This window comes from Motacilla alba, chromosome 28, assembly GCF_015832195.1.
Source record: "Motacilla alba alba isolate MOTALB_02 chromosome 28, Motacilla_alba_V1.0_pri, whole genome shotgun sequence".
In the NCBI taxonomy this organism is placed as follows: Eukaryota; Metazoa; Chordata; class Aves; order Passeriformes; family Motacillidae; genus Motacilla; species Motacilla alba.
Window position 1 is genome coordinate 3,870,262 of NC_052043.1, and position 25,823 is coordinate 3,896,084.

The window sequence follows — 25,823 nt, forward strand, 5'->3', positions numbered from 1 at the left end:
CTCCCCCCGTGCCCGGCCGGCGGCGGCGCCCGCCCCATGCGCCGCTGCTGCCCGGCGCTCTGCATCCGCACCGCCATCGACGCCACCGCCATCGACGCCACCGCCGACATCTCCGCGGCCCTCGCCCCCGTCCCCGTCCCGCCTGCCGCCGTGTCCCGCCCGCCGCTGCTGGTGCTGGTGCTGCTGCAGCGCCGCCCCGCGCCGCCCGCCCCCGCGGCCCCGCCGCACAAGATGGCGGCCGGAGGGAGCGGCGGCCCCGGCGGCCTCTCCTCCTCCTGCCCGCAGCCGCCGCCGCCCCCGCCGGGCAACGGGGCCGCGGCCGCCGCCTGCACCAACGGCGCGCCCGCCTCGCCGCCCGGCCTCACCTACAACCAGAGCGGCGCCGCCAACCCGCCGGCGGCCAGCGGTGGCGCGGGGGGCCCGGCGGCGGCGGGGGCGGCGGGGGCAGCCGGCGGGGCGGGCGGTCCTGGCGGGGCGCTGCAGCGGGAGCCGGTGTACAACTGGCAGGCGACGAAGCCGACGGTGCAGGAGCGGTTCGCGTTCCTCTTCAACAACGAGGTGCTCAGCGACGTGCACTTCCTGGTGGGGAAGGGCCGCGGCTCCCAGCGCATCCCGGCGCACAGGTGGGGCGGGGGGCGCGGGGATCCCAGGCGTGGGGAGCCGGGAATGCGGGAGGGATGAGGGATGAGGGATGAGGGATGGGGGGTGTGGGGGCAGCCAGCCCCATGGCCCTGCGGGGTGGCCCTGGGTCCCGGGCTTCGGGAGGGTCGTGGGGGCCGGCTCGATGGGCTTGGGGCGTCCCCTCACTCTCCCCACACTGATAAAGGGAATCGCCCGTTCATTTGACAGAAGTGCCCCTCAGGCATCGCTCCTCCTCCTCTCAGGGATCACCCCCTCAACCCCCAAATTGCCCTTCGCGGATGGCTCGTCTTCCCCGCCCCCCGTTATCCCCTGAGGGAATTGCTCACGTATTCCCTCGGAGCACTGCATCCTTATCCCCCTCACTTCCCATCAGAGATTTCTCTCCTCACCCCTCTATGTTGTTCCTCAGGGAATCACTCCCTTATGCCCCAAAACTGCTTCTCGGTGATTGCTCCCTTTGCTCCCTTGTGTTTCTCCTCAAGGAACTGTCCCCTTATCCCCCAAAACTCCCCCTCAGGGACTGCTCCTCAGGGAATGTCTCCTTATTCTCAGAACAGTTCCTCAGGGATGGCTCTTCATCCTCTTCAGGGATGATCCCTTTGCTCTCCATCAGGGATGGCCCCTCATCCCCAAAGCTGCCCCCAGAGATGGCCCTGGCAGCGCCGTGGGTTCTCCTGCAGCCTCGGGTGGTGATGTGCCATCGAGTGGGGTACAGGGGTGCAGGGTGTGGGCTGCAGCACCTCCCCTGTGAGGAGAGGAAAGGGGGTCACATAGCTGCACCCCACATTTCACCCCCTGCTCAGGGACACGTCCTGAGCACAGGACCCCCACTGTGGTCAGTCTGTGCTGCCCCAGATCTCTCCCAGCCTTGGGTCAGTGTTGTGCCTTTCTTCAGGGTCAGCAGCTCGGGATGCATCCAGGGTTTGGGTGAGAGTGTTTTACCCAGAGGGATGGCATGAGTGGAACAGATGCAGCATGAAAAACCCCACATCCCTGGGTCTCGCTTGGAAGTAACCCTTGGTTTGGTGGGAAGCAGAGGAGAGGAGGAATAGTCTCCCTCATCTTCCTGATCCCTGCTGACAGGGATCACCAAAATCTGTGAGCGCGTTGGGGATGGAAATGAAGGAGCAATGATTTGAGACCCCAAATTTCAGGTGGAACACTTTAATTTTAAAATGACCTTTATTAAATATTTTCTGAAGCCCTGTGTTTTGGGGGTTAATCCACTACCATGCAGAGCTGTGTTGAGAATGACACCTAGGCCTGAGTAACCCGTGGAGGTTAATGCTTAAGGCTGAGCTGCCATTTAAGAATTTGCAGCTCGGAGGAGCTGGGGATCGTGGAGCTGGGAATCGCCTCCACCTGGATGATGCAGATCTGATGTGGCTGATTGACATTCAGCTGGTTTCTTGGGGGAGCTCCAGTGAATCCATGTGTGCCAGCCTCTTCCTCCTACCCCGGGAAGGGCCTCCCAAGGAAGAGCTCAGAGATGGAACCAACTTTGGTTGGGTGGGGGAAGTTCCTTGGTGTACCTGGAAGTGGTGCTTGGCAAAGGAAGCCTCGCTCCAAACAGTTTCAAAGTATTGCTTTTCTCCTAAGTGCTCATGGTACTGAAAGTTCCCTCTTCAGATTTTCCCCTTTTCTCTCACTTTTAGAACAAACCACACTTGTTCTAGGCTGGTTTGAGTGTTTAGGGTGTCAGGTTTGCTCTCTTATAATTTGAAGCTTGATTAGTATTTGGGTAAGCTTGGTCCTGTCCTGAGAACTAGGCTTGCTGGGTGGGGACAGGTGATGTTCAGCCCAGAAATAAATGGAAAATAAATGAAGCTTTGGGGGAAAAAAAAGTGTCCCCGAAGTGAGATACTGCTTAATTGCTATGAAATTCATCTGGTGCTCTGGGTGGTAAAGATAGAATGGAGAGTGTATCATGGTGTGACATCTCACCTAAGGATTGTAGAGATTTTAGTAAAACTTGTCCGTGTGATGTTACAGCTGGGATATCCTGGTGATTCATGAAGTACTGTGGTTATTTCAGAAAGAAGAGAGCCTAAAATAAAACCACCCAGACCCCTTTTGTGCTCCGTTCTCCCACAGCAGCTCAACAGCAGAAGATACTTTGTGTTGGAATTGAGTTGCAAAGCACCCATGGGTGCAGTTGGAGAGGTGCTGTTTTGCCTCAGCGACCAGGGCAGGCGTTGGTTCTTTGTCAGATGTCTGAAATCATAAACTCACAGAGTTATTAATGCTGGAAAACACCTTTAAGATCATCAAATCCAGTCATCAGCCCAGCACCACTATGTTCACCACTAAATCATGTCCCCAGGTGCCACATCCACAGGTTTTTTTAACACTTCCGGTGTTGGTAACTCCACCACCACTCTGAGCAGCCCATTCCATTCCATGCTTTACAACTTCTTCTGTAAAAACATTTTCCCTAATATCCAATCTAAACCACCCCTGGTATAATAGTGCACAGCTCCCAGGTGAACATTTCTGCAGTCTGGTTTCATTGTGTACATTTTTAGACCAGGCCAGGTACCAAGCAGGAGGAGCAACTCCTAGGCAGGGTTCTTGGACAGCTCCTTGTGGTGTCTTGAGGAGTGGTCTGCAGCATCCTGCCCGTCATCCTTGATATCACTTCATGGTGTGCTGGAATGGCTTTGGAGCAGAAGAGGAAGCACAAATAATCCAAGAGATACAGTCCTGTGGCAGCTGGAAGTGATGGTGCAGGTGATTCCTCCTCAGTCTCCTGGATGGGGCTGAGGGCATGTGGAGGGTTTGCAGGTTGAGGTAATGAAGTGGTGTGTGCCCAGTGAGCACAGGTGGTGTTGTCTGCAGGTGCTGGTGCCAGAAGAGGTTTCTGACAGAGCTGTAGGTTCAGGTGTGTTTCTGAGTGCACCTGGAAAATTCAGTTAATGGCCCTAATCTGAAAGGAGGGGAGATTTAGATTAGATAGCAGGAAGGATTTCTTCCCTGTGAGGGCAAGGCCCTGGCACAGAGTGCCCAGAGCAGCTGGGGCTGCCCCTGGATCCCTGGCAGTGCCCAAGGCCAGGCTGGACAGGGCTTGGAGCAGCCTGGGACAGTGCAAGGTGTCCCTGCCGTGACAGGGGTGACACTGGATGGGCTTTAAGGTCCCTTCCCACCCAAACCAATCTGGGATTCTGTGGCTCAGCAGTTCATATCAAGCCACAGAAACAGACAAAAGAAACCTCACAGAGCAGCTAAGAGCAAACATTCATTTAGTGTGTGAGAGCCCAGTTGTAGATAAAAGGTGTGAATGGGTTTGACTGAAGGGTCACCTGTCCAAGTATCTGCACCCCTGAGAAGATCAGGTGTTTCCCACATGGAGGAGGCTCCAGACCCTGTGGAAGTTTCTTGCCTACCCTGAAGCAGGCCCTGTCCCTGAGCCTTCAGCTCATTCCCTCTTGCTGCTGAATCAGCCATGAAGAAGATGGGATGCCTTAATCTTTTTTTTTTATGTCAAGGCCAGGCCAAGCAGCTGCCTCGAAGCTTCACGGCACCAACATGGCCAAGGTCAACATATTGATTAGACCCAGCAGTAAGAGGGAAGGGTTTTTTGTCTTTTTCCAGATCTGCTTTGTCGAGCACAATATCAATGGGATTAGAAATATCTAAACCTCACCAGCCAGGAACTGCATGGGTGTCATTAGTAAACTTGTTAATTGGCCAGAAAACAGGGCCTGAGAGTGAGCAGGGCAAGCATGTGAGGCTGCAACCCAGTGTGTGCTGCAGCCTGGGACATCTACAGCTTGGTGCCAGCCCGAGTAAGATTCTGGCTGTTGTTCCCAGGAGCCTCTTCTGAGCCCATCCTGTCTTTTCTCGGGCACGTATTCACTCACGGTTCCTGCAGCATCGTGTGCCCAGGTGTCCCATGGTTCCTGCTCCCACGCAGGGCTGCTCCTGCCTCCTGCTCCTTTTACCCAGGGTCTGCATCCTCTGCAGCCAGCACACCATCAGCAGCAGCAGCTTCTCATCACCTCCGGTGTCACCGAGCTCCAGCACGTCATGTGTTGCTGTGTTCCTGTGCCAGCTCTTCTGGAATAGATATTTTAAGGTTTCTCTGCAGTGGTGCAGATGGAGGAGGGAGCTGTTCAGCAGCAGTGGGGTAGTTGTGGGTTTTGAGTGGTTTCTTTTGTTATTGGTGTCAGTGTAGTGCCTGGAAAGGGAGCAGCACTGGTGGGTGTGCAGGTGAAACCAGGTGACAAGTGATGCCAAGGTGAGCATGAAGCAGTGAAAGTTGTGACAGGAAGCACAATAGCAGAAGGAAAGACATTTTCTTGCAGGCCTTCCACAGCCTGTAGTCAGCTTTGAATCCGTTTGAAGACAAATTAACCTCAAGGAAGTTCCTGTGACTCTTGTTGCTGACAGTCAGTTCACTTTGGCTCTTCCTGGGGTAGAAGGAATGAGGAGAAATCAGGTGTAGCTTTCTTAAGTCTTCAGTTCTATTTCTGCTCATTTCTCTGCCTCCTTTCAGTAGTCCACTCTGTTTTGGCCACAGAAGTGTTTAAAAATAGCCCTCTGTTGGATTTTCCCATCTGAAACAAGCTCCATCTCTTCCTCCTGCGGACCTCCACGGTTGGGGGAAGCTGGTGGATGGTGCGGGAGGAGTGGTGAGCATCCCTGCTTTTCCTGGAGAGTCTTTAGAGCAGCTTAAGAAAACACTGGAGAGACAGAGGGATTTTCTTATGTTAATTATGTTCTCTTAGTGTTTTAAGAGAACTTCAAATGTGGAGTCCTGTGTTTCTCTGGCACGTCCCGGGATCCTATTAGGGCTCAGCAGTTTACAAGATCTGACTGATTTATCCCCGACTGAAATGGAAGCAAACATTTGAGAGTTTTTTTAAATGAATGCCCTTTTCAAATAGCTTCTGAAAGCTCTTGCTCATTGAGGACCTATACTGTGCTGGCTGTGAGAATGAAAATTTGAGAGTGCAATTAATATATGTTAATTTTTAGTATCAGACAAAGCCGGCGATTGTTTTGCCACCATCGCTGCTTTTGGAGGAACAAGGATTTTTTTGTTTAATCTGGCAATTCTGGTATTGTGAGGAAGGTTTTTATTTGTTCTTGACATTTTTCTTGAGAATGGTTTGACAGAAATATGCATGTGTGTACTTTTTTGTAACCACTGTGGTTTGTCCCGAGCTCCGTGAGCCCGTCAGGAACAATGAGCGGGCTCGTCAGCCAAACTCCGTCCCAGCAAATGAGCCTGGCACATCCATGGAGCTTCACTCCATTGTATCCCTGGGAAGCCTCCTCTGGATGGCAGGGGAGGGAAAAGCGAGAAAATCAAAACATTGTTTAAATGGAAATTTCCTACTTTTAAAAGGTCATTTCCTGTTAAATCTGACTGAAATTCCCCAGTAGGGCTGGACTTTCCTTGGGCTGGAGGTTCCTGCCACATGCCTGCTGTCCTGTATGGATTTCTGCCTGCAGTTCTTGCTGCTTCTCTGGAAGTGTGCATCCAGCCCCCGCAGCAAGAACCTGGAATATTCCAGCTTTTTCCTTTTCCTAGTTGGTAGAGAAGTGGTTGTAGTCATCTCCTGCAGCCTGGGCTGCTCTGCTTCCCTTCTGTGCTGAGCTGTGACCTTCAATTTAACTTCAGGGAGCTGCATGGTGGCAGACACAGGAATCCTTCATGGCAGAAGCTCACCTCTGCATTTTTGAACAAGAAAGTTTTCAAAATGGCTTTCTAAGTCCTGAGGCAGGTACAGCAGCTTAAACATACACAGACCCCTCAGCAGCCCAGGCCTGGGCCTCTTCCTAAACAGGAGATGTCTGTTGGGGGGGATTGTCTTGTTTGCATGGGTGTGCTGGGACATAATTTTTGGTATCAAACCTGTTTTGTGCAAGTTCCTGCTTTAAATCTCTTATCCTCTCTGTGCCAGTATTACCATGTAAGCACCCAGAAGTGCTGAGGTTTGTGTGCACCTCTCTGTGCTGGTTTGCTCTGAGGGAGGTTTGTTCTTCCCTCTAGGCTGAGCCCAGAGCAGGTTATCCATGGGAGTGCTCAGCAGCGTGGGGAAGGCAGCTCCTGTGCCAGGGCTTGGGGTCTGCAGCTCCCAGTGCTGCTGCTGGTGCAGTTTTGTGTTTTGGGAGCTTGCTCTGCCATCACCAGAGACGTGTGCCTGGGCCTGTGGGTAGTGTGCAGTGACAAGTTTTCCATAAGTATTTCCAGTAGGTGATTGTGGGGAATTGCAGCAAGACTTGGGCTCTGTTTACTGGAAGAACTTGAACTCCTTAGCTCTGCTTTTTCTTTGCTTCTCAGCCTTGGAATGATACATAGGCTCCCACAGGGGCTTTGCAAAGCATGTGTGTTCTCTTCCATAATTCCCAAAATCTGGCCTTTGGGGAGCCATTCCTGTGCTGTATGCCAGGACAGGGCTCAGAAGGAAGTTCCTTGCAGCTTTGGTGCTTTGCTGTTAAGGAGCAGCAAGCCTGACCCTCCCTACTCTTGCAAAACACCTTTGCTTTAACTCCACAAACGATTTGCCTTCCCTGAGGGTGGCTTTGGGGATTAGCAAACCAGCCTGGGATTTTTTTGGAATATAAATATGATTTCACATAAGGTTTTATTTGCATCTTTGTTTCTTCCACGTTAGGTTCGTGCTGGCTGTGGGCAGCGCTGTCTTCGATGCAATGTTTAATGGTGGGATGGCCACAACCTCCACAGAGATTGAGCTGCCTGACGTGGAGCCTGCTGCCTTCCTAGCTCTGCTCAAGTAAGCTGCTTCTAAAGCCCCGGATAACTGGAATGCACAGATTTCATGTAGCAGAAAAATAGTTTTAGTGAAAGCAGGGAAGTATACGTGGAGCAGAGATTGTTAATTTCCAAAATGAAACGCCTCTTTGATCTGTTCAACGGTATTGAAATGCTGTTGTTAAGTCCCTGTTTTCTTGGGTAAAAGTCCACTGCAGCTACTGCATTAAAAAAAATTAATTATATATATAAATATATATAATATTGGCCATTGTGTTCTAGCTTATTTGCTAATTGGTTTGGTTTCATCCTAATGCTCTTTGAGAGAAGAGGGGAAAAGTGATCTTCTGAAAGCTCTGTAAGTTACAAACACTTGGAGCTTGTTTAGGTGGTGAGCAAGTTGTAACAGGTAAGCAGGGGTGTGTAATAAATCTCAGCCATTCCATGTGGTATCAGCCTTTGTGTGGGTTTTATCCTTCTTTTGGAGAGCTGGGGTTGAATTTACATTTCCAGTGTGTGTTGCAAGTCTGTGTGCTGGAGGAGGAGGAAGGGGCTGTAACATCCTATTCACCAATTCCTTTAAGCTCGGCTGGTGCTGTACAACATCCAGCAGCAGTCCTGAATGGATGCTGGAAAGTCATTGTCCTGTTTCTATAGGATTTCTGAAACCTACTTCCAGGGGTTTCCAGTCCTGTGCTCTTGACATGTTCCCCACTCGCTTCCTACTGGGAGCAGTCACTATATATAGCTCTGGCACACTTTTTGCTTTGCCTTCAGACAGTGCTTTGGTCGTGCCTGTGCTGTCTTGGAACATTTTTAAATTGATCTGGGCTAGAATGAAAGGCCAGAAATAATTGGGAGCCCCGAGCCCCTTCCCCTTTGGCTCGCTTTAAAGCAGACACCAGCACGTGGGGAATCCCTCTAATTGGTGTGTCCCTATCAGCCACGTGGATCTCTTTGGAGTGCAGAGCTTGTAACTATCTTTAAGTCTTTGTGAGGCCCAAATATCTAGTGAATTAGAGGCAAAAATCCTGATGTTTCCCTGCCAGTGCTGAGATTTCAGCACTTGATTAAACAGAGCGATTTCAGAAGAGAACCCATCATCTCAAAAGACAAAGTGATGAGTTTAGGTGGATTTCAACAGAAATATTTACATTTCTTTATGGAAGAAGTCATTGGTGGATTTTCTCAGTGCTTCTGAGCTGTGCCCATGGTCCAGTGACATCTTGAATCTAGAAGTGAATTTTTAAATTGCTTTTAAGATGCTCAGAGCTTAAATGTGCCAGAGGAAGTTTGGGTGCTGCTTTCCAGGACAGAGCTGACCAAGTATGTGGTATGAGTTCCTGGAGTAAAACCAGTCCCTCCCAAACACTGATCTGGAATGGCAGCTGATCCTTACATATGTCTCTGGACTTGGTCCAAGCCATGATCTAATGCTGTAGGATCAGGAGTTTATCCAGGAACAAAGTGCCCATCCTGAATGTTCTGCAGAAGGTCCCATCTGGATGCTGGATTGTGATGGAGCTTGTGGGCTTGTGGCCTTTAATAGCTCTGCTGTAATTGTGTAAAATATTATTTTACATTATTATTATTATTATTATTCTGTTAACCCAAAGATGAGAACACGTCTGATTGTCTGGGTATACAGTCTAAATATTCTTTTAAATTGACACTGGGTTTTTTCACAGCATCACAGTTTTTTCACTCTTGTTGTCTCTCTTAGCACACACTGGACTGTGGTAAACAGAAATACTAACAACAGTCACTGAAGTAAATAATTGGTTTTAGAGCCACTGTGTTCTTTTAATCTTGGAATAGAAAGGATTGCTCAGTGCAGATGGGGCTGGGAGAGGGTGTGTGCAATATACATTGATTAACCTGTGGCACGACGCTGCTATTGACAAATGCCCTGGAGCAGCACAAAAGCCTGCTTTCAGCAGTGAGAGTGCTTCCCTGCCTGTGGATCACACTGTTGATGCTTCCCTGAATGGCATCCTGGTCTTCTCTAGCTGGAGGAGCAGGAGCTCCTCTGCTGCAGATAGGAATGCTGCCTGGCATCCCCCTGGAAGAGCCCTGCTGCTGCATGAAGCTTCCAGGAGCAGCAGCTGCACAACCTGCTGCTGTGTCCCCTTCAGAGAAATGCAGATCAAAACATTGCTGGAGTTTCCAAAATATCCTGTGGATTAGGAATGCCAAGCACAGTTAACACAGTATTACATCTCTGTGCTTTGTGTCCTTGAGATCCTGACTGGCGAATGCTCCACCGGTTAAAGCAGATACAGTAAAAAAAAATCTGCATGAGCTGTTCAGCCTGGAGAAGAAAAGGCTCTGGGAAGAGCCTAGAGCCCCTGGCAGGGCCTGACGGGGCTCCAGGAGAGCTGCAGAGGGACTGGGGACAAGGCCTGCAGGGACAGCACCCAGGGAATGGCTCCCAGTGCCAGAGGGCAGGGCTGGATGGGATCTTGGGAATCAGGAATTGTTCCCTGTGAGGGTGGGCAGGCCCTGGCACAGGGTGCCCAGAGCAGCTGGGGCTGCCCCTGGATCCCTGGCAGTGCCCAAGGCCAGGCTGGACAAGCTTTGGAAGGTGTGGAAGGTGTCTGTGCCCATGGCAGGGCTGGAAGAAGACAGTCTTTAAGGTCCCTTCCAAGCCAAACCATTCTGGAATTCGGTGATAAGGACTAAACCAGTGCATCACTGGTTTTACTGAGCTCAGCCTCAGTTCCTGCTGTCTCTGGTCAGTGAGTTCAGGTATTAGGGGGCTCAATCAGGTTTCCTTTGTTTTTCAGATCATGACTGTGCTTCCTTGTTTTGGCCTAACAGTGAAGGCTGGTGCTTTGCTGCAGTGTGTCAGTCCTTGTTTTTCACTGCAGTTAACTCTTGCTTGATGCTGAAGTTACATTGTGAGCTGTACTTAAACATCTGTGTAATGAAATGGAACAGTTCAATCTGTAAAGTGAAGAGATGAGAAAGGGGAGTGTGGGTAAAGCCCCTTGTGTGCAGTGGATGGGTATGTCTGAGTGCTTCTCAGCACTTCTGAATTAGTAGTATAAAATTGAGTTTCTCTTCTGAGGGAGGCAGGTAAGATTGAATCTTTGTCCTTGTTTATTCTAATTGAACAGCCAAAAATATGAATTTTAAGGGGTGCCCTTGGCCAAAGACTGTTTTAGCCTGGTATAAATGGTAGGCTAAGAGCTCACTGGTGGTGAAATGCAAGGCTGTTTGAGCTGCTTCAGTGGAAATCCCAGCTGTTAAAAGTTATACTGTAAAATGTCTGCTAAAAAAAACCAAACTTGCTAAACCAGAGTCAGTGGAAAGGATGTGAAAAACCCTTCTATCTCTCCAGTAAAGGAAATGGACCAGGATGACAGGCAGAGGCACAAACATGTTTTCTATGAATTAAAGGAGTTTTACCCTGTTATCTTAATTCACCACAGCAATGTTTCTTTGCATGTTTTCAGATTTCTTTACTCAGACGAAGTTCAGATCGGACCAGAGACTGTTATGACAACACTTTACACAGCTAAGAAATATGCAGTTCCAGCCCTTGAAGCTCATTGTGTGGAGTTTCTTAAAAAAAACCTCAGAGCAGACAATGCATTCATGCTATTAACTCAGGTGAGTTTGTGATCATCTGCCTTCAGCAAGGTTCAGCACAGTCAGAAAATGGGAATTTTCTGGGTGTTCCAGAGTTGATCATCCAAAGTGGAGCAGCTCTGGGTTGTTTTGAATTCTTCCTCACAGGAGTCCAGCTCTGCCTGAGCAGGTTTTTACAAAGAACAATATACAGCAAACCTTGCTGCTGTTTCAGATCTTTCTGTTTCACTGTGGCAGGTGGTTCCTTCCAGAGTGTGAGCTGGGGATGGAGTTAACAGGGTGGAAAGATTTCATCTGCCAAGAAGAAAAGTGGAATGAGAGGATTTCCGTGTGTTACAGAATCAGGACTGGTAATGCTGAGCTTTCTCTCAGTGCTGTGTCTGGCTGCTCAGCCATTCCTTGAAGGACTTTTGTGCAATACTTTTCCTGAAGTGGGGCTGAAAGAAAACCTTTTCATGAGTGCTTTGGTTTATTTTCCTGGGAGAGGAGCAAGGTGCTGTCTTCCTCAGCCTGTTCCAGCTCCACCTCCTGCACTAAAGGCTCACAGACCTGGAGTGTCAGAGCAGCTGTTCCTTGGCCCTGGGTCTGATCCAGTCTCTGAGGGTTGGGCTCCTCCACCTTCCATTTGACTCTTGAAGCAGCAAAGTAGGAGATAGTGTTTACAACTTCTGCTTAGTTTGGAAAAGATCAGACTTCGTGTCCAGGTTGATTAAGTGAGCATCACTCATCCCTGTTTTCCAGCCATATCTTCTCTCTCTGGTACTTGTCACTCTCTCTCAGACAGCTGATGCCATATTGGTGACATCCACAGTGGTGTCATCTGTGTGGTGGAGTCTGGCACTGCCAGGGGCATCCTGTTCTGGGTGCTGTAGGAATAAGAAACACACAGACTTTGTGTGTGACTTTCCTTCAGGGCATTAGCAGACTGCAGTGGCTCTGGGGGGATATTTCTGATCAGCCAGCTCAGGAAAGCTGCTGTGATGTCTGATGTTAAATAGAGCTTGCAGAGGAGTTTCCCAGCTGCACTGAGTTGGGAGCCAGCACGCTAAGGTGGCCTGGCTCTGAGGAATTGCCTGTCTTGGCCAGCATTCCTGTCTGCTGGATCTTTCCCCCTTGTCAGGAGTACAGGTATCTCTCAGGCTCTGGCTGTAGGTACCACGTGGGTGGCAGTGGCTACACCAGCACTTGTGCAGATATTGAAGCAGTTGATCAGTTCTCAAAGTAGTTCCATGTCACACTGCTGTTTGTAGACACTTGTCACTGCTTAGGTTCAGCTACTGCTGCAACACTCCATGCCTTCTTCACACATCCTCTTCACCTGGCCCTTTTCCACGTGCCACGAACAGATGAGGCAGCCCCTGGGACAGGGGGGAATCCACGCTGCACCTCCCAGAGGCAGATTCAGGACTTGAAGGCTCTTGATGGGGCGATGGCAGCCAAACCTGTGCTCCCATCTGATGCACGGTGGGGCAGTTGCAGGTCCTTGGCTGCAGCTCTCCTGTTCTTTGGGTTCAGCAGTTGCAGTCTGCAAGATCAGGAGCTGTTTGCCAGGAGCTGGGAACAGATCTTTCCCATAGACTGAAGTTTTGGGGAGGCATCTAAAGCTAGCCATTGCTTCATGATGGGTTAGAGGTGTTGGCTTTTGGTGGTATTCCATATGCAGAGATTTTTTGTGGCTTCCAGTGTCTCTGCACTTGAGTTTGTAGCTTTGGCAAGGTAATTTTTAGGTTTATGGTGACTTCCTTACGGGTCACAAAGGCCCTTCTTAGGCAAAGGAGGAAGATATCCATGTGTTTCAGGTGCCAAAACCAAATTACTGCCTGGCACTCTGTCAGTGACACTGAGGCAGGTGAAATGCCAGATAGGGAAAGGCTTTCCTGATGCCTTTTGTTTGTGGCTTGTTCATTCTGTATAGTCATCAGTGATGATTCCCATCTAGTTTTATGTTCACTATTTCTCTGTATCGAGTCTGAGATGTTTGAGGCAGGTCTTGCTTGAGAAATGTGCCTGATCTTGATGATCAGGTGCACCTCACTGAAAAGATCTCTTCTCAGAACCCTCTTGTTTCTGGTCTTGCAGTGTGTGAAAACCTACCTGTTTTCTGCTTTCACTGCATCAAACCAGCACCCTCTTCAGTAAATTACAGACCTTAGATATATCTTGTACAAGAAATTGCCCAATAGTCTTAAGATCATGGACCTGAGATCCCAGGTAGACCCCCAAACCTCCTTTTGTGCGTGTCTGCCCAGTCTGCTGGTCCAGCAGCTGCGTCACTGTCTGTCTCAAGCAACTGCTGATCCGTGGCAGAAATATCAGAGGCAAACAGCTTTCCTAATTGATTGTGCCTCCAAGTGAGCCGTGATCCTCTTTCATGCCAGACATGCATCCAAGTGTCACTTTGATCAGCAAGGAAATAAAGCTTGCCTGGAGCTGCTGTGGGGGAGAGCTCTGTGAGTGTAACTGAAGTCCTCACGTGTCCAAAGAGCCACTACAGTAGTAAAGTCTGAGTCAGTCACAGCTCTTGATGCCAAGAGTGTAAAGGCACTGGCAGCCCTCCAGCCCCTGGAGCAGGTGACAACTGCTGAAGTTTCCCTGGGCCCTGAGAAATTGTTGTTTCAGCTTCCTACACTTGAGGTCTCAGCACAAAGGTTGGCCTTGCTGAGCTCTGCATGCCACAAGCAGGGGTGAAGCAGAAGATGCTGGAAGGCACCTCCTGAGTGATGGAATTCCCAGCCCAAAACACGAGTTTTGAACCTTACCTGTGGCATCAAGTTCAAGTCTGATGTATTCTTGTTAGGTGTGAAGTCAAGGCAGTTCCTTCCTAAACAGCAAACCAAAGCACTGGAGTAAGAGGTCATTTAGTGTTTTTTGTGCGTTCCACCCATTTCTACTTATGCTGGGCACAGGGCTGCTAACACGTGGCAGTCCAGGGTGATCTGCAGTGGCAGCAAAATTGTTACAAGACTTCACTTAAGTTGGGCAGAGAAATTCTGAACAGCTCTCCAGGCTTTTCTTGGAATAGTAACCTATTTTGGGACAAATTCCTTGAGGTAACTGGATTAGAGTAGCTGTTTCTGTGCAAAACATGGAAATGCACTAAGCAGGCTGTGTACCCTCTAGGGCTCCCCAGGACACACAGGCACTGCTGCTACAGCTTTTTCTTGCTAATGCACAAGATCAGTGTGGCTGTTCTTACAGAATAAGCTGCCTCTGCATTATTCCTAGAGCAAGCAGGCCTGGAGTCACTGGGCAAAGCTTTCTTGTAAATAGAAAAATGATGTAGAAATTGCTTGTGCTCAGCTGACAGGGTCAGTGTGGTGCTGGAGAGCACGATTGGTGCCTGCACCCAGGCTGTGTTAAAACAAAGACGTGCCTGAAGACATGCACAGCTGAACCAGGGCTGCTGCCAAACACAGAATTTTCTAGTGTTTGCCTTGTCATGCTTAACTGCTTTTGAAAGGTCCAGTGGATTCCTGGTGCAGTCAGGCATGGTATTGCTAATGAAGATGGGCTGTGGGAGGGGAAGAGGGGTTCCTAGAGTAAACTTTAAAATACCTTTTCTGTTAATGATGCTCTTTCCTGCCTAGGCCCGGCTGTTTGATGAGCCCCAGCTGGCCAGCCTGTGCCTAGAGAACATAGACAAGAACACCTCAGATGCCCTCAATGCAGAGGGGTTTACAGACATTGACCTGGGTAAGCTCTTTTCCACCCCTCCCTCTCTCTCCCTGCTTTCATAACCAGCTTGTCTCCAAAGTTGTTACAGGTTAATAATGCTTGGCACTCGTGGCTTGGCTGTTCTGGAGCAATCAGTTGAATAGTCTCTGGCACAAAGTGGCTGGAGACAGGGAATTTGCCAAAGAGTTTGCTGCCTTGCCTGCAGAAATACCCTGGAATCTGCTTACTTTGGTGCAACTTGAGTTTTCTGGGCATGACACAAAGCCTGCTTCCTGTGTTGATGTTGGCAGGTTTTGGGTGGGTGTAAACTTGCCTTTTTTTGTAGAGTTGGCTTTCTTCCCCGAGTCTTTGTCAGGTTTTGGAGTTAAAAAGGTGTTGTGTTTTTGGAAGCAAGGACTGGCTATTTTAATTACCGTCTGCAGTTTCCAAACTTGCTGGGCACAGTTAATGAACATCAAAATTCAGGCTTTAACCTTCTTCTAATGAGATGGGCTGTGGAGGTAAGGCACAGGTCACCTTCTGGCTTTTATGCCGCTTGTTTCATCCAAATTTGACGTCAGGCAAGTTGCAATTCATCCTCCCGCGCTTGCATTAACATGCCAATTAAATGGGCTCTGTTTGCTGCTCCAGTGAGTTCCTTGCTGATGGAATATGCAGATAAATCTTCCTCAGAGGCTGCAGGCAGCACTTTTGGGAGATGCTCTTGGTTCAGCCGCTTCCTCTTTTATCTCGGCTGTGCGTGGGGTACTCCTGGCGAGGTGCAAGGGGGGATTTGGGGTTCGGAGCCTGAAGCTGTGCCTGTTGTCCTGCCCTGCAGACACCCTGGTGGCAGTGCTGGAGAGGGACACCCTGGGGATCCGGGAGGTTCGCCTGTTCAATGCCGTGGTGCGCTGGTCGGAGGCCGAGTGTCAGCGGCAGCAGCTCCAGGTGATTCCAGAGAACAAGCGGAAGGTTCTGGGCAAAGCTCTCTCCCTTATCCGCTTCCCACTGATGACTATTGAGGAGTTTGCAGCAGGTAACTCAACAAAGGTGTTTCTGGCAATCCTGGTCTTTGCTTTCCCTCAGCTACAGAGAGTCAAGTCGCACAAAAGAGGGTTTTCTCTGTGTATCCTGTAGTGATTTAAATATGAGATTCCCCCCACATTCGTCCCCTCATTCTCCCCTAAAAGGCTGGAAAGGGACATTTCATAAGGGCATGGAGTGACAGCACAAGGGATAATGGCTTCCTGAAGGAGGGTAGGGTTAGACTGGATGTCAGAAGGAAATTCTGTAGTATAAGGGTGTGAGGTCCTGCCACAGGGTGCCCTGGCACAGGGCTGCCCCACCCATGGAAGTGTCCACGGCCAGGCTGGACAGGGCTTGGAGTGCTCTGAGATAGTGGAAGATGTCCCTGCCTATGGCAGAGGGTGGCTCTGGATGAGCTTTAAGGGCCTCTCCAACACTCTTCTGTGATTCTATGATTATAAAATCTACTGTGTGAATGCCATTTTCATCCATGCCCATTCACTCGTTTTAAAGCCTGTGGTGCTCCCCTGGGAAGAGCAGGGGCTCACAGCTGTGTTTGCTGTCACAGCATGGTTGGATGGTTACTGTCCCATTGAGCTGAGAGCAAAGATCCAAACTGGGGCTCACCTGCTCCCCTTCCCAGCCATCCCAAGTGTTCAAACTACACAAAGCTAATGGAGTTGCAAATAATTGGTGTTGATCACAGCCTGCTCCCAAAGAGAAATGGGGATGTTTCTCCCCATCCTCTGCCTGTGGTGGTATTGGCCCTGTCTTGCCAATGCTGTTCAGAGCAGAGCCCCATATCTCAAAAACTTTGAAGTTGTTCTTTGAGCTGAAGGCCTGGTGTTGTTTAGTCTGTGTCTCAAAGTATTTTTCAAGTTTACATTAAGATCTTGATCCACAGAGATGTCTAACTCATTTCACAGCTTGGACTATAGATTGCCTTGTTTTCTTTTCATTGCTTGTTGTCTTTCACTTCATCCTCTGAGGATTCCCCGGGGATTGAAAGCTGGCAATTGGCTTAAATAGTTTTCATGCTAAAAAGACACAGTGGAGCCATTTTCCAGACTGTAACTTGTTTCAGGCTGCAGTGCTGTGTACACAGGAGCAAACAGGGGCACTGACCCCTTCCTTTGCAGGTCACTTCTCAGGGCACTGCTGGCATCAGCTGCTCAGTCCTCCACGTCCCTGTTCCCACATGAGGAGGGCTGTTAGTAAGGAGAAAATCTGGGCTTCAGACTTGGTCCCTACTCTCTGCTTGACCTGTCACAGCTGTGGTGTGGCCTTAGGGAATGTGGATTTCTTCAGAAGGAGCTCGCTGCAGGAGCTTTCTGCAGATCCCATTTCCTTCAATTTTTCCTCGCAACCTTGTATTATTCTCTCACTGGGAGGAAAGTGTTAATTTTGGCATGTTTGGGTCGAAGGCTTTGAGCTGGGAGTGCCAGTGCCCCTCCCCATGTTGTCTGTCACAAACTGCCTGTCCTACTTGGACCTCTGTGCTTTAAGAGAAATTCTTAAGTTTTCTCCATCCACTTTACCCATAAAGGTTAACAAAACCCCCAAACCCGGGGGACTGCAATGATCAGCTGTTCCTTGAACAATGAATTAACTTGGAATTCCTTCAGCTTTGTCCTTTTTCTGAGTGACTCTGATTTCTGTGGTGATCACAGCAGAGACAGAGGAGGGAAACCTTTCCCCTCCACACCCCTCTCCCCCAAAAGCCAAGAAAAGAGGGAATTTTACAGCAGTGCTTTCACCAGTTTATTGTGTAATCTGGTATCAAAGGTGGGGTTTTGCATGAAGGTGTTTTAACTGGCAAATGTGTCCCTCCCTCCCCTTAGAGCAGGTAATTTGAAACACTGCAGAAATGAGTTGCAACAACACAGGATAAGTTCAGACACATCAGTGAGGCTGATTTTTTTGCTGAACAAAGTATCCAGAAGCTCATTTACTTTTGAGGAGTCGACTTCCTTGAATTCTTGAGTCTCTCCCCATTGCATCACTGGACCAGGTTATGTCTGGGTAATATCATGCTGAATTTGACCAGCTACAAGTAGTTTTGGACCTACAAGGAGCTGGGCATTTGTTCCCCACATTAAAGAGCATTTAACTGCTGTTGTTTCCCCAGTACTCAGTGGTCTTGTTTCTGTTCAAAGCCTTGTGCAAACAGCTGTAGAGAAGCTTTTGAGTGTTAGGCTAACAGACTAATTGTATCCAGTTTCACTTTTGAAAGTACTTCAGGTGGTTTGTAAAGATTGACTGCAGCATCACTGAGTTGGTAGCCCAGAGCAGCTGGGGCTGCCCCTGGATCCCTGGCAGTGCCCCAGGCCAGGCTGGACAGGGCTTGGAGCAGCCTGGGACAGTGGAAGGTGTCCCTGCCATGGTAGGGCTGGCACTGGATGGGCTTTAAGGTCCCTTCCAACTCAAACCAGTCTGGGATTCTGTGATCACTCTGGAAAAAGTGTCTTGTTACTGGAGAAAAGATGAGAACATGCTCCAGCTCTTGCTAAAATCATTAGCATTTTTCCCAAGGCTCTACAATAAAGGTATTCAAATGTAAGATGTGGATTAAATGCCTGAAGGAATGAGCTGAACCACCTTTGTCTTGAGTAAAAATACGCTTCAGCTTTTTGAGTTGATGGTAACTGCATGACAGTCCCTTCTCCCTCCTCCTCATGGTCCTCCATTGTGTTTGAACCACCAGTGTGGATGTGTGGAAATCCCTGCCTCTTACAAGCGTTGTCATTTCCAGAAGGAGTGGGGCAAGGATCAGCTGCATGCTTTTGGGTGGTTTTGGTAGCCCAGTGCATTTGGGCTCCACAGAACTGGGCAGTTAATCACAGTTCCACGTTCCATGAAGGCTCTGCAGCCCCCTGTGGATAAAGGGCAGCACCTTTGTCTGGGACTTAATATCCTGATGCACCACTGAGATCCCATCTGTGGTGGGGGTTTAGCCTGGGGCCAGCTGCAAGTCAGGCTTGTTTCCACATGAAAATCCCAGAGGGGTTCCTTCTGCTTCTGCAGATCTGAGGCCCACGAGATCAGAAGGACCCAAAGCTGTTGGAGAGTGCCCAGAGGAGGGACACGGAGCTGGGGAAGGGGCTGAGGAGCAGCTGAGGGCACTCGGCTCGTTCAGCTGGAGCACAGGAGACTGAGGGGAGGCTCCTCGGGGCTGCAGCTCCTCCCCAGGGCAGGCACAGGGCCAGGGGCTGAGCTCTGCTCTGGGACAGGGACAGGAGGCCAGCGAGGGCTGCAGCTGTGCCAGGGCTTGCCATGGAGCTCAGGGAAAGGTTCTTCCCCCCGAGGCTGCTGGGCACTGCCCAGGCTCCCCAGGGAATGCTCCCGGCCCCAAGGCTGCCAGAGCTCCAGGAGCGTTTGGACAGCGCTGCCAGGGGGGCTCAGGGTGGGCTTGTTGGGGTGCCTGTGCAGGGACAGGGGCTGGGCTGATCATCCCTGAGGGTCCCTCCTGACACGGGACATTCCAGGACTCTGTGGTTCCCTAAGGCTGATGGCACTGCCACTTCCCTCCCCTCTGCAGGGCCTGCCCAGTCGGGGATCCTGACGGACCGGGAGGTGGTGAGCCTGTTCCTGCACTTCACGGTGAACCCGAAGCCGCGGGTGGAGTTCATCGACCGGCCCCGGTGCTGCCTGCGGGGCAAGGAGTGCAGCATCAGCCGCTTCCAGCAGGTGGAGAGCCGCTGGGGGTACAGTGGGACGAGTGACAGGATCAGGTCAGCTCTCGCGCCCATTCCCACCCCTGGACTCGTGTCCCTGAGCTTTCCACTGCTCTAGCTCTACACACTCAAGGTTCTGTGCTAGACCCCGACTTTCCACCGTGTGACCCCGAAGGGAAGGTGTTCTGCTGGGCAGAACCGTCCCCTGATGCACTGAGCTGCATGTTGCTGCCACTTTGCATCTCTGTTGGCAAAGATTTCCAGGAAACATGGCTCCCAGCACAGGCCTCCCTGGAAAGGGAGGGAAATAACCCCCAAAAGCTTCCTGCAGCTTAGGTCCACATAAATGAGTTGTCACCAGTTGTCCCCCTGCCATGCCTTGTGGGGGACAGGTAGCCAGTGCTCCACCAGGTTGGTTCCCTGCTCCAGGTGTCAGTGGCTGGTTGAAGCCCCTTAACCTCTCCTGTTGGAGAGAGGGGTTGGGGTAAAGTTCTGCCGATGCCCAGTTTGTTCAGGCCTGAGCTTGTGGACCACCAGCAGGGCCCAGTTACAGTGACAGAGACTGGCAGGTGTGGCTGGGAAATGCTGCTTTGCAAGGCTTGTGTTCCCAAGGCAGAAAATGAGAGCAAGACAGGAGGGAATCAGGAAGCCTTGGGGTTCTTTCCTGCTTTGTGTTTATCTTGGCTGCAAGGGGACTCACAGCAATGAAGCTCTTCACAATTTTGAAGATGGTTCTGTTGCACTGCAGCTGTTGGTGAGGTCCTCTGGTCCGTTCACCCCTGGCAGTGGGAACTGCTGCCAGCTCCAAACACTTCCTGCTCCCATCTCTAACACCCACAGACATTTTGGAGTTTGGGTTTGACTTCAGGTTCAGCCTCTGCAGCATCAGGGTCAGTTTCAACACAGAATATTCCATGCTGCAGAGCTGAGGCTTCCAGCCTGCCCCAGGTGTTTGTTCTAGAAACAGGCTAAAAGAGTTGGTGGATGGATGAAGAAATGCTGTTGGCAGCTTGGCAGACACTGGGGCTTCTGCTGCCTGAGCAGGTGGAGCTGTAGTGGGGAAGACCCTTCCCCTTCTTCCTTGAGCAGCAGGGATTCCTGCACTCAGGAGTGACTGAATCCTTATGGCTGCTCTTGGTAAATTTGGAATGCAGCAAATACCCTGCAGCACATGAACAGTTCCCCAGGGCTCAGCAGTGAAAATACCCAGTGGTGTTTGCTGGGCAGAGCACTGTGAGGTGGGCACTGTTCCACACCCCCAGGCTGCCCTGCCTGGGCCTGGTGGGCATTTGGGGCTGTTGATGTTTTGCCACAACTTGGAAACACTTCCTGAGCCTGGGCCCTGACATTTGGTGATGGGGGTGTGCAGCTTTGTGTTTCACACAAACCCAGTGGACCAGTCAGAGGAGTGAGTGTGCAGCTGATGGTTTCTGTGCAGGGTTTCACCTCTTAGTATGGGCTGCACTTAAGTCTGTGTAGGTTTGATTAAATCAGAGATGTAAAATCAGCACAAGTGGAGATATTTGTGTATCAGCTTTGTGCTGGAGCAATACAGGAGTGGCAGGTTTGGGCTGACTTTCCTGCTCTGTTCCTGCAGGTTCTCAGTAAACAAAAGGATATTTGTAGTTGGGTTTGGATTATACGGATCCATACACGGGCCAACGGATTACCAAGTAAATATACAGGTAATTCTCTCTGCTACCTTAAAAATCCTGGCTGTTTTAGGGGCTGACACACACGTTTCAGTGAATCTGTAACAAAACCTGAGGTTCAGAGGGACTGTGTGTGTCCCTGGGCAGGGGGGCTGGCAGATGTAGCAGGTGCCAGATGGGGCACTGGGGATCAGAAGGATTATTGCTCTTGATTTTATTGCACACGTCACTGCAGCATCTCCCCAGGTCTGCTCCCAGCTTTGGGGCAGTTGGGAGGCAGTTTGGGAAGCAGCTGTGCATGATTTCCCACCCCAGGCAGGCTGGGAGAGGCTCAGTTGTCTCGAGCCCATCGTGATCTTGTCCAAAGAGCAGGTGGATCCCCTGGATGCTGTGTGCCTTTGTGGGTGCCCGTGTGTCACCCCAGTGGGGTCACTGGAGCAGGACTGTCCCCAGGAGAGTCACTCCAGCACACAGGGCAGGTGTGATGAGCACAGGCTGTCAGCATTTCTTCCTTGTCAGGGCTCATCCTGCTGTCCTGACCTCTTGGGGGAGAAGGGTCTGGGCACAGTGTGGGCTTGCAGTGCTCTGCCAGCCTGGGGGTGAGGAGGGGCGTTCTGGGCTGTCTGGAACCTGAGCCCACAGCTCTGTGCTGAGCTCAGAGGGACCCAGAGCAGCTGTGGCTGCCTCACCCCTGAAAGTTCAAGTCCAGGATGTGGCTCAAAGCAACCTGGGATAGTGGGTGGCATCCCTGCTCCTGGCAGGAGGGTTGGAGATGGATGGTCCTCAAGGACCAGCCCAGCCCAGCTGTGGGGTTCTGTGGTGCTGTCATCATTGACGGGTGACACGAGTCACGGTGCAGTCGTCACAGGGCTGGTCAATCCGGGAGTGCCTGGGGCTCAGCCCAGCTCAGGGACACTCACGTGGGCAGTGTCCAGATGAAAGCTGACCCTTTCCTGGATGATCTGTGTTGCAGATCATCCACACAGACAGCAACACGGTCCTGGGGCAGAATGACACCGGCTTCAGCTGCGACGGCTCATCCAACACCTTCCGGGTCATGTTCAAGGAGCCTGTTGAGATTTTACCCAACGTCAACTACACAGCCTGTGCTACTCTAAAGGTACCACCTGGGGTGGGGTGGGGTGCAGGCAGGTGAGGGCACCTGCTGTAGGTTGTCAGTGCAACCTGGGCCTTGCTCTGTGTCCTTCAAGGCCAGTGGTACAATCTCCCAGGTCTCTGTGCCCTGCTGCTGCCGTGAGCTCGTTCACCCCCAGTGTTCAGAGCTGGTTTTTGACTTGTCTCACAGCACTGAACAGGCGTTTCACTGCAGAGGGGATGGGGTGATTTTTTTGGTGTGGACAGCTGAGCTGTCAGTCCTGCAGGTGTCTAATCCAGAGCCTGCTGCAGTGGCCTCAGAAAGTTCATGTTTAGCTGTTGAGACCTGGTTAAAATTAGTGTTAAGTTCTGATAGAGATGAGATTGAGCTCAGAATACCTGAGGTGCAAATCCAGGAGGAAAAGGGAGGAACTGACATCCCCACAGCTCCAAACCTACCAACGAGCCTGGGCAGCAGCAGGGTCCTGACCTGTTCTTGTCTTCCGTGACCCCTGCAGGGTCCAGATTCCCACTATGGAACCAAAGGACTGCGCAAAGTGATCCATGAATCACCAACAACGGGAGCCAAAACCTGCTTTACGTTCTGTTACGCGGCTGGGAACAACAACGGCACCTCCGTGGAGGATGGACAAATCCCAGAGATCATCTTCTACACATAGTGCCGCTGCCCAGCCCGCCCTGGACTCGACTCTTCCCTGTCGCCTCCCAAACTAAATCTCTGGCTGAGTTTGACCACACCAATTGGAGCCACACTAGCCAAAGGTCACAGTGAAATCATTTCAAAGCTCATGTTCTGCCTTGTGCTAGTGCTGCTGCTGCTCTCAGGTGCCAGGCCAGCTGGTGTCCCAGTGCAGCCCAGCTGGTGTCCCAGTACCATTTGTAGGTTGTCCGTGGCTTGTTGTTTTTCACCTCCTGATTAACCCTCTCTAACAACGTGCGTTTTTTGGACTGTAATGAATGTAGATGCTTTCCCACCGGTCAGAAACAAGGCAACGAGTGGCTCTGGTTGTGGTTTCACTTGCCATGAGGAGAGGTCCTGCAGACAGACTCGGTCAGGGCTGGGTGGCCTCTGCTCTGCTCCAGCTCAGCAGTCCAGGCCAGACTGCAGGGCTTGGGGCTTGGCCAGCCCGTGTCCGGCACCTTCCCTCCCTCCCAGCAGCCTCAGCACGCAGAGCCGCCTTCAAAAGTCATGGAAAGTGGCCTTTTCCCTGAGGCTTTGCTGTTCCAGCACTACACAGGCTTGGAGACCTCAAAGCTGAGCTCCTCTGGAGGAACCGAGGCATTTTCCTGCTCTTCCCACTGATCTGTGACAATCTTCACCTCGGGCAGTTGGTGGCAGCGAGGTGACCTCCCTGCAGAGTGGTAAGGGGCAGCAGCCTGGCCGGGCAGCTCCTCCTGCATTCCGAGTCCCCGTGGTGCTGCTTCCACAGCCCTGGCACGTCCCAAGCGCTGGTGAGGCTCAGCTCACCCCTGAGCAGCCCCAGCTCTGTTGTCACTGGTCGTTGTCCTTTGCAGAGTGCCAGGGTTTGTCAGTTGAAGCAGAAGGGCACCTGCCTCACCTGTTCCAGGGCATTCCTGCAGTTTCCATGCACGTTTCCCTCTGTTCCTGTGCATTGCTGCCTCACCCCTGCTGCCCTGATGGAAGCAGGGAGAGAGGCTGGATGTGCACCTGCCTGTTACCTATAATGCAGCAGATGGACAAGGATTTACCAAATGGTTCAGGAAAAGGTGGAGTATTCTCCTTGCTGGTGTGTGTTTGCATGCTGCCAGTTGGCCAGGCACAGGAGGGAGATCACGAGCATCACCTGTTGAGCTGTGGAGCTCAGTGACCTTGAAGATAACCCTTGTTCAGGGCCAGCTCCTTTTCCTCGTGGCTGTCACAGAGATGGTGGCTGCTCCTGGGCTGCCTGGCCAGCCCCACCCTCACTGCCCACGAGTGAAGGCCGCAAGACTCTTCCTCCCCTCCTCTGCAGAGGAAGCTGGAATTAAGCTCAGCCTGGCAGAAAGAGCAGAGCCACCGGAGTCTGCGTGGGACTGGCTGGGGTGGTGCTGCCTCAGGGCCCCTTCTCCGACCTCCTGCTCCAGCACACAGAGCCACTGCCACTCTCTGGGCAGCTGCTGCCACTGGATTTCACCGCTGGAAGTCAAAACCTGGCTGTCCTTGGCTGGAGCACGGCTTCTCCTCCTACACCCCAGCTGGGATCTGGGGCTGTGCTGGCTGGGGTCTCCTCCTCAGCCGTGCAGCAGCAGCCTGGGAACGCCCTGCATCTCCTCACCAGTAGCTGTTAGGGATGCCCAGAGTGTGTTCTGTGCTCCAGGGAGATGGTGTGAGCTGTGTATTGTCAGCCTGCTTCCAGGTGGGATGGTTCTAATATGGCCAGTACTAAAAAATAGAAAAATATCCCAGCCCTGGGTCCGTGACCTGGTGACTGAACCCGAGTCTGCAATGCAAACAGTGCTGTGAGATGATTCGCAGCCCAGGGTCTGTGTCCGTCAGGCTGTCTGTGACCGTGCCTGCTCCTGTCACCACCCCTTTCCCAAGGGTGGTGGGAATGTCACTGCTGGCAGCCAGGGCCCGTGCTGGAGCACCTTCCCCAGGGGCTCTGGTGTGGGTTCTGCACCTCGGGCTGTCAGGTACGGGTGGAAATAGTGGAATAATTGGAATTTGAGAGAAGCAGAGCTGTGCGCTTGGCTCTGGGAGGAGCAGGGCTGGGGCAGGCCCTGCCCAGCTGCAGGGGGAGCCTCCTGGCTCTTCCCTGGAAGTTCCGTTCTCATTATTATTTTGTTACACAAATTCTCATCCCAAATCCCACCTTCCTGCCCTCCCTGCATGGGGCAGGTCTGGCAGCTTGTCCTGTCACGGCGGGAGAGGAGTCAAACTCTGAACTACACCTGAGCAACTTCTGTTCTTACGGCTTTCCTGCAGTTTGACGCAATTCTGGCTTTTGTAGATAGATGAATGTATTTCCTTGTTGGACATGCCTGTTCCCAGAAGTATGAGCCATTCTGTTGTACCACGTCACCTTCCAGCAGCGCGGGCCCGGCCCGGCTCCTGTGCTATTTGATGAATGTATCCGATGCTCTCGTCCCGTGTTCACACTCTGCTTTTTGGCCAGCTTTGTGATTTGTAAATAGGAAAACAATAAAGACAGCGAGGTTGTCTTTATGAAGTTTCTTTGTGATGGGAGGGGAATGGTGGCCGCTGGAATGGTGGAGGTGAAATCTGGGCCAAGCTGGCTCCTGGCCCATCTCCCCCAGCTGAGGGTGTGGGGTCCTCAGCTTCCCAGCCATGGGGTGTGGGATGAGCCCCGTCCTTGGGACCCCTGAAGCCGGGCAATCGCTGCTGGGGAGCCCAGACCCTCAGGGTATGAGGTGGGGGTAGGAGGGCAGCAGGATGGCACCGGGTCGGCACGCTCTGGGCTGGGTGATGTCATTTTAGGACTGAATTTCTTAAACCTGAATTGGAGGTTTTTGACAATTAAATGCACTAAAAGCTTCCTCAGCCTTTGGGGGTCCAGGCCTGGGGGGAAAAGGCAGATCTGCTGGGGGCTGCTCCTGTGCCCATGGTCACTCAGCACCGCGGGGCCACCGAGCCCTGCCCTTTGCCCGAGGGAGCAGTGGGACCGTGCTGAACGTGAGCCCCTGGGCCCAGGGCACCTTCCCAGTGCTCCCGGCCGTGCTGGAGTTCGGCCTCGGGGCCCTGCAGTGCCCGGAGCAGGGGGAGCCCAGCCCAGCCTGGCTCCC

General features: G+C 51.6%; 1 protein-coding gene across 1 annotated transcript; it reads left to right on the forward strand.

Annotated features, from left to right (window-relative positions):
- The first annotated feature begins 36 nt into the window (after nucleotides 1-36).
- BTBD2 (BTB domain containing 2) lies at nucleotides 37-25,247 on the forward strand. The gene is made up of 9 exons (XM_038163494.1): nucleotides 37-623; nucleotides 7,266-7,385; nucleotides 10,822-10,978; nucleotides 14,545-14,650; nucleotides 15,450-15,647; nucleotides 19,176-19,368; nucleotides 20,909-20,996; nucleotides 21,937-22,083; nucleotides 22,577-25,247. Exons 1-9 carry the CDS (start codon nucleotides 37-39, stop codon nucleotides 22,736-22,738), a joined length of 1,758 nt encoding a protein of 585 aa, XP_038019422.1. The 3' UTR covers nucleotides 22,739-25,247.
- The last annotated feature ends 576 nt before the right edge of the window (nucleotides 25,248-25,823 follow it).

Coding starts and splice junctions, on each gene's coding strand:
- BTBD2 (XM_038163494.1), top strand. CDS start 37: ATGCGCCGCTGCTGCCCGGCGCTCTGCATCCGCACCGCCATCGACGCC. Junction 7,386..10,821: donor GCCTTCCTAGCTCTGCTCAA/GTAAGCTGCTTC, acceptor GCATGTTTTCAG/ATTTCTTTACTCAGACGAAG. Junction 20,997..21,936: donor ATTACCAAGTAAATATACAG/GTAATTCTCTCT, acceptor TCTGTGTTGCAG/ATCATCCACACAGACAGCAA.